This window comes from Parasteatoda tepidariorum, chromosome 8, assembly GCF_043381705.1.
Source record: "Parasteatoda tepidariorum isolate YZ-2023 chromosome 8, CAS_Ptep_4.0, whole genome shotgun sequence".
Taxonomy (NCBI): domain Eukaryota; kingdom Metazoa; phylum Arthropoda; class Arachnida; order Araneae; family Theridiidae; genus Parasteatoda; species Parasteatoda tepidariorum.
This window is the reverse complement of record NC_092211.1, coordinates 73,821,536-73,834,400: the sequence shown is the minus strand read 5'-3', so window position 1 is coordinate 73,834,400 and position 12,865 is coordinate 73,821,536. Positions and strand designations below refer to the sequence as shown.

The window sequence follows — 12,865 nt, the reverse complement described above, 5'->3', positions numbered from 1 at the left end:
AATCAGTAAAAGTCAGCAAATAATAATAATAATATTAACAAAAATAAATACGCTTACTTAAAAGTTCACTCTCTTTAGGAATATAACTCAAATAAAATAAAATGGAATGTACAGAAAATGTTTTACATCCATTCTGAAAGACATTTTAATATCCTTATAACAAAAATCAAAGCTAAATACCTATACACAAAATGTGCAAACACTGACTAGAATAATAAAATATTATTAAATATTTCTTAAACAATAATGATAAAAATTTTATTCAAACTGAAAACTCACAGAAATATGGTAGAACCCCAATTATGCGACCACTGTCCATATACCCCTTCCAACGGGGTTAAAGGCATTCTGATACAGATTTCTTTATTAATTACCATGTTTAATCATGATGATGTAACCCAATTTTTGTAGAGATGTGAAACTTGAAATCTGTCATGTATAAAACACTCAAACAGCAAATAATTTCATGATAATGTATCATAATTTAAGACAGAAAATTAAACAAGTGTTTTTTTTTTAATTTTTCAAATTTCCTTCCTTACATATTTTGAGTGGTTTTTCTTACATATAGGTTAATACACTTTAAAATCAACTTGGAAAGGCACCTTTCCCAATTAACTGTCGATTTTTACTTTTAATTAATTAGTAGTTCTAAAACAACACTCAAACAGAAAACAATTTAATGATAATGCATTGTTATTTTTGATAGAAAATGAAACACAAGTAAATGTTTTTTTTTTAAATTTTAATATTTCATTCCTTACTTATTTTAGTCATTTTACTCAATGTTTAAGGGTAGTATACTTCAAAATAAATTAAAAAGGCACTTTTTCCAAATAAGCGAAAAATTTCATTTTCTGACATACTCCTGGTTCTGAGGGTGTCAGATAATTGGAGTTCTGATATAAAAAAATGCATGCATCAATACAATTTTATTTTTAATTTAAACGATAAATGGTGTAGAAGTTAAAATATTTATTGTAAATAATTTAGAGAAGAGATAACACTTAATTGGAAGTGCAATGAAAGCTAAGTGTTAAAACATAGCTATATACAAGCAGTGATAACACTTTTATACATTAAGGGCACAATAAGAGCAGCATATGAGCATTCTAGGTAGTTGTATTTAAAATAATTATTTATAGAAACTAATAAATTTCTTAGATAAAAATAGAAAACAAATGAAAATTATTCTTAGATTTAGTATTATTTTTTTAAATTTATTTTTTTAGTATTATGTTCCAGTCTACTGATTACAATTATTATTTAACTTTTTGTCTCCTATTTATAAAACTAGAACATTCTACAAAAATATTTAGGTTGATTACAAAGAGACTAAAAATTCCATAATATCATTTGTTTAGAAATCTCAAAAGACTTGAATTTATGATTAATATTAATATAAATTAAAATTTTAGATATAACTAATTTTTAAGTAAATTAATTTTTTAAGTAAATAAAAAGAAAAAACAATTCAACTTAATTATTAGAAAAATATTATTCAAGCTAAAGTACATCCAGTTTATTGAAACATAAGCAAATCGGTTTCTTGAAAAATCACCGAGGAACATCATTTAAATGGTGAACTAATTTAATTAGAAATTATGATACATATATATTATATCAGCTCAAAACTGTTTCAATTCATGATAACTATCACAGAAATTAAGCTTTTAAAATTTGTACCATATAAGTAGAAATATGTGGTACAGATCTGTTCAGTATGCAGTCTGTAATGTATATTTACAATCTGCACTAGACAGAAAATAATAAAATCCATAAGTAAATTTAAATAAAGAAATCCTTAAACAACTTTCTCAATTTGATAATTGTAAAGTATAATTAGCTTAGAAAAATTATTTGGTTGCAACTAAATAAGTCAAAAATTAAAATGACATTCTCAAACCTCTAACTCAACCTGAGTCTAATGAATCAGGTGGATTTACAGAAATAATTTCTTTATGTTTTGAAATAAAATGCGCAAAATATGAATACAAAAAATATAACCAATTCATGCATCAAATATTTTATCCATTATATGTTTTAGAATTTTCTTAGCACATGCGGCTTTTTGCATAAGTATTTTCTTGAATATTGCAGTTTTATTACTTATTTTTATCACTTTTTTTCACTAGTGTGATGTAATATCATTTGTTTGCTTGGTATGATATTGTTATTCTTACAGCATGTTTATGAATTTTATTATTTTGGGTGATAGGGTAAACAATGCAAAAAGCACAACTTCTCGCTGAAAGAAGCATAAGCAACTTCTGAAAAAAGCATAAGTTCTACTATTCCCACTAAAAAGCTGACTCTATTTAGAAAAACCAGCTATCTCCCCCCAAAACTGGTTTTAACAAGGAAGAACATTGTGAAAAAGTGAGATGTGACGTTGGTCATTGTATGCCAATAGTAAAAAAAAAAAATTTTACCTTATTAATTAATTTAAATTGCTGCAAATATAAATTCATACTGTGACAAACATAAAAATATTGAGTTGAGTCTTGTCAGTCTATCTTGAGAAAAAATATTTAAAATATAATAACAAAGTGACAAATCTGCCATGTCATGCTTATGTGATAAGCAATAAAAAAAAAAGTTAAAGGATGCAATTGAGATCCCTATTATCTTAAATAATATTGCAAATTATATGTAACAGAACAATCAACAGACTAAAACACAATGAGAAAATTAAATTTAAAAACTCAATATTTTAAAATTTTCATGTAAATTGTGCAATTGTCAAGTTTTAAAAGTTTCAAAATAATTCAGAAGCAAAGCTTACTGGCAGGAGTAGCTTAGAAAACTATTTATTATATCAACTAACTTATTTATGAGATGTTAATCTATTTTGCATATTTAAAAATTGCATAAATCCATTAATGATTAGTAGTCCTGATTAAGAGACATTAGAGAATGATTTCAGTCTTTAAAATATACTATGTGAAGGAAAAAAAAACAAATTTTTAACATAAAAATTCTGCAAATTTTTGTCAATTCATAAAAATAAATGATAACTGATGTATAATTTACTTGATAAACGAATATTAATACATTATGAGCACAAAGTTCATTAAAAGTTAACTTCACAAGAGAGTTGGGGTAAATCAATATTGTAAAACATTTTATGAAAATAAAATAATAGCAGGCATGAATAAAATGTAATTTTTCTTTCATTATTTATGAGAAAAGACATTATAGTACTTTGGCATTTTATGGTGGGATTTTCAGAATCACTGTCACAAGTCCCATGAGAAGAGGTGATGTTTCACTAACATATCTCTAACACCCTCTTTAAGTGGCTGAGATGGTTCCTTCTTCATTGGCAACTCCCATTCAGGATTCAAATTAAAAGCAAACTGTGCTAATAGTCTAGTAAAAGAAAAAACTTATTAACTAACAATATTAAAATGAAACATGATAAATTCTGAATGTAAATATTTTTAAAAACTTCAAAACAAATTGTACTGTGCAAAAATAAATGAACCACCCTGAATAACTTTTGATTAAATGATTGTGCAGTTTATCTACCACTACAAAATACATATCCAATTCGCTAGTATATAAGGTATGTTAACTCGATTCTATCTTGGGGTAAATTTTCATAGATGAAAGTTGGCATTGTCAATAACAACTCTCCCCACATTGGCGTCCTTCGGACGTCATGTGAATACACCTACTTTGGCTGAAAGTTCCACTTCGGTTTAAACACGCCTACTTTGATGGATGGTCCACATTAAAAAGTAGACTTCCTACTTGTGACTGCTACATTATCCACCTCCTCGCGCTGTTGCTATTCAGTCTCGATCACGTACAAAGTAAACACTCGACTGCTAAAGGCAACACAGGAGCGAGCATGACTGTGAGCTTAATACAGCTCTCACGATCAGCACTCAAAGTACGGTGATCTTAATACAGCTCTCCCGAAACAGCAATGAAGCAACTAGTGATATCTCGTACACTGAATTCTATTATAGATAAGATTCTGGTGGGGGAGTGCTATAGTGTATCATCTACCACTATAATTCTCCAGTGTATAAGATAATTTAACTTGATTAAATGAGGGGGTACCTTTTCATAGATGAAGGTTGACATGGTTGATAGCTACTATCCCCACAATTGGATCTTCACGTTTCAATCTTAATGGCTCGAGGGGGTAACCTAAAATATGCTAATTAATAAGCGCAAACGATAGTTTAAGTTACAAAATCAGACACAGAAATGTCCTATCTCTGAATAAACATAACTTTTTATTGACAGATTCTGATTTCTGACCCCTAAAATACAGGGAATAGCCGCAATTTGGGAAATATGGTCCCAATAGTTAGGTCAGGAGAGCCGTCCAAAGTTTGGACCCTTTAATGTTAATTTTTCCTTTTTTGTAGTTCTCCATATCTCGAAAACTTTTTATGTGAATTAAACTTTAGAACGCTCTACTGACCAATATATTGGAATCATATTTCCCAGATTGTGGCTACTCCCTATATTTTGGTGGTCAGAAATCCAAATCCCACAAAAAAAGGTGTACAGGAAGTACATTTTTGTGTCTGACTTCGTAACTTAAAATATCGTTTGCACTTATTAATTAGCATATTTAAGGTCACTCCTTTGAGTCTTTAGGATTAAGTCCTAGAACGTGATGATCCAAACATTAGATTTTAAGTTATTCAGAGTGGGGTTTTTTTGGCGCACTGTACATCTGACTCCCTATTTTATAGTTGAGATACCAAATTTCCAATATGTCAGGAGCATAAGCTGACCGCTGTCGATAAGTTGATTGTAATTCCTATACATATCATATGTCAAATGATACTAAATGGTTAAATAGTAGAAAAAATGCAATTTTAAAATCTTTTAAAAAGTGTTGAATTTTAATTTCTTTGAATGGGAATGGAGGTGATATTTTGCATGACTCAGCACATGATGAAATAGAATCCATTGTAAAATGACAACACATCTATACAGATAATGTTCTGGAATCTTTAAATTTGTAGCTTTATTGCACGTTTTAAAATTTTTCATTGTGTTAAATTTTTTGAATAATATTAACTTTTCTTATACATAATTTTCTTCTGAACAAAATTTAATGTATTGATTCTAATGAAAAGCCTTTATATGAAAGGAAAGTATGATTAAATAAAATGTGAAATTATAAGTAATATAACATGCATAAAAATAGTTTTTGAAATAGATAGATTGATACAGAGTTATTCATATCTATCTCACTGCTATAATGCATCGATATTTAATGACCAACTAATGCTCGAGTTTATTACTGGTATATAAGTAGACCTCTTGACTGTCATAAAGTTTTGGGGGTGTGAAAAGACGACTTATATACAGAGATGTACAGTTTTAAAAATAATGTCACAATATTCAGTAATGAAACTTCAACTGATTTTTACAAAGAAATTCTCTTTGAGGAGGCCTATAAGTAGGAAATAATAGTTTCAACATATTTTATTGTTAAAACTAAACAACTTTTTTGATAATGATTATAAATTTCAAATTTTTTGCATCAAAATTTTCTAATACTAAAATTTTTCATTGACAAAAAAAAAAAAAAAAATTTTTTTTTAGGTTAAGAGGGGATCAATCGCACAATGGTGGTAATGTAGTCAGAATTGCACTCCAGTTCCCTTTACTCCGTAAACAAGCTGGTACCCATTACTTTGAAGCTGAATAAGCTTTAAGCTGCAAAATACTATGAGAATTTCATTCAAATTATAATATTTAACTATAGTTTAAAATGCAACTTTAAAAAAAAATTTAACAAAATCATCCATTGTTAATTTTACTATAAGCTATTTTTAAAGTCATAGTTAATATAAGCACTTTGCATAAAAAAATTTGAAAAACTACAAAAAAAAAAATTTAATAACTCGACTTGAAACAATAAATCTTAAACAAAAATGACAAATATGATATATTATAAGAAATACAAAATTAAATAGCTTTAAATTCAACTTTGAAAGGGAAACAAGAGTTAAACCAAAATAAAAACATTTTGTCAGAAATATGAAAAGATATTTTATGCATAAAAACAAAATTATTCAAAACATTCAATTTTATTGACTGAAAAAAAAATCTTATGAAAGAAAATTAATAAAACTGGTAAATCAACAGATTCAAAATACAATTAGTAAAAACAATATATTTTTGAATGATAAATACTCTGTAGCATGAAGAATTATTTTTGTAAGAAATGTATCATTACCTGAGTTCACATTTAATTTGCACCCAACCAGGACTATTAATGAAAGACCAAGGATGATACCATTTTTGGACAACAGGGATACAGGAACAAAGAACTTCAAACCATAAATGAAGAACTTGCTCACTAGGAAAGGGGGAAATAATAATAGTCACTCAACAATAATTTTGGTCTATCAAAACTTTAAATATTAACCATTGTTTTACATTCGCAGTAAAAAATAAAATTAAATAAATATCTCAAAATTGTAGCTAATAGAATAAAAATAGGAGTTATCTATAATAGGATTGATAAATTAATTTACAATTCATAGTAAAATATAAATTTTTTTTTTTTTCTGAGATACATTGGCAAACTAGCTTTAAAAACACTGAAATCCAAATTTTTGTTGCAGTCATAAGATGGAAACTACTACCTAATACAGATGAATATTTAACCCATTAGATTGTCAATCATATAGAAGCTACACTATTTATAACTTATTAAATTATTTACCTGTTTTATAATAACTATTTAACAATTAAGGACACTCTGGGCTATATAAAAATTTGAGATCAGCAGAGTTGCATTGTCATATTTTATAGAAACATATGTAAAATCTGAAATTATTTAATTATAAATTGTATTGAAAGCTAAATTGGTCAAACTTTTCTTTAAAAAAATATATGATAGTATCACTTTTATATGCTCACATAACAATTTATAATTATGTATTTATTTATTTTTAAAAAAATTGACTTATTAGTTTAAAAAATTATAAAGATTTAAGTTTGATGAGTCCTTAAAAAAACTTAATTTAAAAAAAGAAAAGATTTGATAATTACTTTAAATCTGAGGACAAAACTATAATTTTTAATAAAAATTTATTTTAACTAAAAAATAAATTGTTTTCAAGAAAATAAAATAACTCCTCTTTCTAATTTCTTACTACAGAGAAAACACTATAGTAATACAAGTAAAACTAGTTTTTAATAAAATAATTAGTTTCACAGATTTTAAATTTATACAATGATCAATGTACACAGAAGTCAGTTATTAGGTATATATGGTAAAAAATAATAATATCAGAAGTAACTATTGCATCATGCACACAGAGAACTAACAAAATTATCATGGTTCAGTTTAGTATGACAATGCATCTAAAAACTAATATATGTTCCTGTTTACAATGTGATAAAAACAGTCAGCTTCAGTTATTTTTGTTCATTTTATTTTATTTTTCCTTAAAATGGTTGACTAAAGTTATGATTGCATTAAAAATTAAGAAGATTATAGATCACAATATATTATAAAAATAGTATTATAGAATTAGATAAGTATATGCGCACTAGTAGTTATGAATACAAAACAATTATACTTTTATAAAACTTAACCAAACAAAATTTAAGCATGGTGAACTATGGGTATAATATTTCCCATTTTCAGCAGTATGTTAAAAGTATTATTTGTTTGGGAGAAATTCAAATTTTAAAAAAAGTAGTTCTAAATGAGAAAGTTTAAAAGTTTTATTTAAAGTAACTTTTCAACAGCCTGAAAGTATGACTTATTTCTCTATTTAACTAAAACATTTATAACTACATGGCTATTTTTTAAATGAAATAGCTTTGGGGGAATTATTGCAGCTATTTTGTATTGACACAAATTACAACACCTCTAAAAATTAGAAAATTGAAAGAAAAAAAATTTAAAATGCTTTAAACTAAGACATCCCAAAATAAAAAACAGTCATTTAACAAGCCAAACAAGTTTAGTCATTTAACATAGTCCCAATGAAAAAATTTTTAATTTAGAAACAAAAAATAATCTTAAATACACATTTTAGTTCATGAAATATGGAGATAGTGATAAAAAAAAATTGAATAGAATGAATTGTAAAACAGATATTTGATTCTATGTAAGATTGTATAATGAAATTTTTTATGAATTAATTAAATCACTTACTTAAGGCCTATGCACACAAGGGAACGAAGCTTAACATCCATTTGACAATTCGCAGCATCATGAGATAAATTTATAGCTTGAACAGACTAAAAAAAAAATAATAAATAAGTTGAAAAATAAAGAAAATTGTGTAATATGTAAATAATAAGTAGATAAATAAAAAAGTAGATAATAAACAATAGTGAAATATGCATATGGAACATTTGAAGACTGATTTTTGGAAAATAATCAAAAAATAGTATTAAAACTATAGTTAAAGTTAGTAAGGAATAATTAAAACCATAGTTCATAGCTAGTATGTTTAACCCTTTAATGATCGGTTAATTTTCAAGAAAACAGTCATAAAAGTGCCTATTTTCCTTACACACGTATTTGATTCGTGCTGACATCTAGTTTAAAATAAACTAACTATCTACAATTACCTTAAAAATATCCTGGTACTGCCACCTGATATGAGAAATAAAATGTTTTTCGGGCAAAAGAATTGAATTAGTTTTATTCTTATTGGTGCGTTACTACCGAGCACTCCAGTCCAGGAACATCACGGGAGTGAGAAATAGAGGGCGAAACCTCACTCCATCATTTTCACGGGAACGAGAAGGAAGGGGTTAAAACTTTAATATTTTTTTTTAAAAAAAGAAAATAAATTCAAAGAACAAATTAAACAAACGGAAATAATAAATCTTACTTACTCTATATAATATTTCTTCAGGAGTTAGAACCTTGCCATCCTCGTCAAGCCTGAAAAATATTTCACATCAAATTAATGAAATATTGCATGTACAATATAAGATAGTAAGTGGTTCTGCTTTTGATAAATGAATGAAGCAGTATTAAATTTATTTTGCAAGAAACCTTTGAAAAAAAAAAAGAATTGAATTTTATCTCATTCTGAATCTACTTTTACAGATGAGACATTGAGCATGAAACTTTTAGGAGTTTCAAATATAAATTATTTTGACTTGAACTCAGCATGTAAAGAATAGACCTAATTTGGGACCTAACCAAGGGCTAAATTGATGAATTCTTAAACATGTAGAAAATATTATTTGCAAAATTGTTGCACATTGTTCACCCTATAAGTAGCTATATAACTGCCATTGCAACATAGTTGGTCCTTCATACATATTGGATTACTCACTGAAAGGTAATAAATTCAGCAATTTTGACTATTATCATTTTTGATGTACTAGCTAGATTTTGTGAGATATACTTGAGGCTATAGATATTACCATATTCATACATTTGATCATAATATAACTTACAAAATAATTTTTAAATTGAGTTATACATATTGTATAGTTATAACAGGTTTTACCCCCTCATCATATGCAAAAAAGGGATATTTAATGTAATAACAATAAAGAAATTTGATTAAAACTGCTTTTAGAATAAAAAAACTAAATGCATTTTAATTTTCCACAGCTGCAAAAAAAAAANAAAAAAAAAAAAAAAAAAAAACTTATTACAGTAATAGCAATACAATATTTCAACATTATATTAATAAAATAAATAATATTATCTACTTCAATAATTAAACTTTAGCAGAACTAAAATAATTTTAATACTTATCTCTTGGCTATTTTTTTAAAGGGCAAATAATAAGTGGTTACCTTATTTTAAAGATACACACAATTAAATAGTTAACTACAATTTTAAAGAAGCAGCAATAAAAAAAAAATTGTTTTAATAGAAATTAAAAATGCATACTCTGTATAAAATTTCGTTTTATTTCCTTCTAAATTTCTTTAATAATTATCCAGTTATTCAGGTCGAACTTGATCTCAATTAAATCTGAATACTTGGGATTTTAACTTTGCTTTATTGTAAAGCTTTTAATGAGAAGTGACATTAGAAAATTCTTTATACAGACTGTCACACATGTTATTAATGAATGTAAAATTAAAAATAGTTACCTAAAAGTTTTGCAAAGTACTAATCTGGAATATACAGAATTGAAATCTTTTTCTACTTCTTTATTTGCAACCTGTAAACAAAAGTAAAAATTTAGAAAAATAATTTAATTTTTTTAAACAATGAATTTAAGATGAATTTAGTATTATATATGCATGAACAAAAATGTAGTAAATGATAAATCTTGAAGGTCAAGTTGTTTCAGTTTAAAGTCAGCTTTATAATTTTAACTCTCGGAAATAAACAATTTCAAAATTTAGAGATGTATGAGTAAAATGCTGCAACAGAATGAGCATGTGGATAAAAGAGGAATGGGCGAACTGTTTTGCTCTATATTTAACGCTTATTTAAACAATTGTTAGCTGTTTAAACATTTGATTTATTTATAACTGGAATATTATAAATTAATTATAAAAGAAATAATGCGTTCAATCAATCATTTTATGCTTTAATTTCGCACAAAATGAGATTAATAGTCAATTTTTCATGTCTATTTTATTAAAAATTATTTTAAAGGTGTTTAGTCAATCGTTATTTGATAGGTTAAAATTATAGGAATTTAAAAATAATAAAAAGAAATGTGTTGGTCATTGTTTTGTGTTGTACAATTTTGCACAAATCAAGATTCAATTTACAATATTTAATTATTACTTTTTTATTGAATTATTATAAGGATTTTAGCTGTTTAATCATTTGATTTAATAATATTTAGGTATTTCAAATCAAATTANAATAAAATTAATTATAAAAAAAATAATGCGTTCAATCAATCATTTTATGCTTTAATTTTGTACAAAATGAGATTAATAGTCTATTTTTCATGTCTATTTTATTAAAAATTATTTTAAAGGTGTTTAGTCATTCATCATTTGATAGGTCAAAATTATAGGAATTTAAAAATAATAAAAAGAAATGTCTTGGTCATTGTTTTGTGTTGTACAATTTTGCACAAAACAAGATTCAATTTACAATATTTAATTATTACTTTTTTATTGAATTATTATAAGGATTTTAGCTGTTTAATCATTTGATTTAATAATATTTAGGTATTTCAAATCAAATTACGACAAAGCCATATGATGCAATTGCTTTCCATGGTAAAATTTATTTTGATAATTTATTTTAATTATATTTAGGTTTTTTAATCATTTGGTTTACATAAATTTGGAGTATTTTAAATCTGCATTTATCAACATAATGCGTTTGCGATTGTGATGCATTTGAATAGAGCACAATTTTACGCAATATAACTACATTGCGTACAGTTAAAAAGTTATGATGAAAATTTTTGAAATACATAATTTCAGATTTTAAGTAAAATCAGATATATCATATTTAATAATTATTTTAATGACTTTTAAACGTTTAATAATTTATTTTGTATATAACTTGTTATTTGAAACAGATGTGTTAACTCTGCGACTGATCACACAGTCAAATTTTGTGTGGCGTATCCGATAGTGCGGTCTTTCAGGTGAAAAAATTTTCCTTTTCAGTTAAATTTGACGGGTGCTGTGTATATCCCAGGATGGTATATCTCTGCGAAATTACGGTATATGTGTTGTACAAAAGATCATATAAGAGTTGTGAATAAGACATGTTCCAAGCAAATAATTTTTCATTGAACAGAAAGTTTTACAAGCTATAATAAGAATAACTGCAAGTAGGATTTTTGTTAAAACAAGAAGGTAAGATCATAGAAAATCAATTTTTTTATTAATTGAAAAAGGTTTACCTCTTCAATAAATAACCATGGATGGCAAGGTCCACCAAGTATAGAGGATTTTTTCATACCATGTTCTAAGACGGCTTTTAAACCTGGACAAAGACTGAAAGATAAAATTAGTTAAACAGATAAAAACATAAATGTTGAAAAAAAATTTTAAAAAGCTAATTAGATTATGATATCATAATCAATTTGAGTTAGTTATTGAAAAAGCATATTACATTGAAAAATTAAACATCAAGATTATGTTAAAATTAAGTAAAAATCTTACGTTCCACGTGCTAAATCTGTTATCACTTCTGTCACAGAATCATCTCCTGCACTAGAATACTATAAATACAAAACGAAAAAAACTAATATTAAAAATATAAAACAACTTAACTATTTAAAATAGACTATTAATAATAAATAAGAAATTTGACTTGACTTGGCATTAGAAATAAATAAATTTTTTCTTAGATATTTCTTGCTAGGGAAAAAATATAAAAAGCAAAATAAGAAATAAATGAAATATTTGTCTAGATGGTAAAAAAAGAGTGTGCTTAATGCTAAACACCTGAATTATAATAATGATAATTAATAATCTGACATTTTATCAAGCCCTTTAGCAGATAATATTCTGAACAAAAGGTACAAAATTATAAGATACTAGGAGGCTCCGGCCCCTGCTCGCTAATGCTCGCCAACCCCCGAGAATTGCTACGCAATCTTATGTGGTTCTCGCCGTGAACCATGGCTCGCTGCGCTCGCTCGCCAATGAACACAATGTTCTAGCACAAAGACATAGTATATTATCATCAAAGACATAGTATTGTTTTTATGTAGAAGAATTCTATCAATGTTCTTATTGGCTTTTAAAAAAGTATAGCTATTCAGATTGTTCATGGTGAAAAAATCAAAACATTAGCTAAATGAGAAACATATTAGCAAAATAAATTATCAAATATTGCTTCACTAATATTCTGCATTTTAAAGCGTGAAAATTCAATGCATAAATAAACGCGAAATATAAAAAAATTCAATGCATTCAATACAAACACTTAAACGTTTTTTAGACGTTTAGGTAGCTC

The 12,865-nt window shown here is 26.1% G+C and overlaps 1 protein-coding gene across 1 annotated transcript in view; it reads right to left on the bottom strand.

Annotated features, from left to right (window-relative positions):
• Positions 1 to 3,165: 3,165 nt before the first annotated feature.
• Positions 3,166 to 12,865, bottom strand: part of LOC107448610 (small G protein signaling modulator 3 homolog) — a 42,787-nt gene continuing 33,087 nt past the window's right edge. Inside the window, exons 14-20 of the mRNA XM_043048912.2 lie at positions 12,067 to 12,125; positions 11,805 to 11,898; positions 10,072 to 10,142; positions 8,848 to 8,896; positions 8,156 to 8,241; positions 6,218 to 6,340; positions 3,166 to 3,372 (exon numbers count right to left, since the gene is read on the bottom strand). Of these exons, the coding sequence (XP_042904846.1) occupies positions 3,240 to 3,372; positions 6,218 to 6,340; positions 8,156 to 8,241; positions 8,848 to 8,896; positions 10,072 to 10,142; positions 11,805 to 11,898; positions 12,067 to 12,125 (615 nt within the window). The 3' untranslated portion in view covers positions 3,166 to 3,239. The remainder of the gene's footprint in view (positions 3,373 to 6,217; positions 6,341 to 8,155; positions 8,242 to 8,847; positions 8,897 to 10,071; positions 10,143 to 11,804; positions 11,899 to 12,066; positions 12,126 to 12,865) is intronic.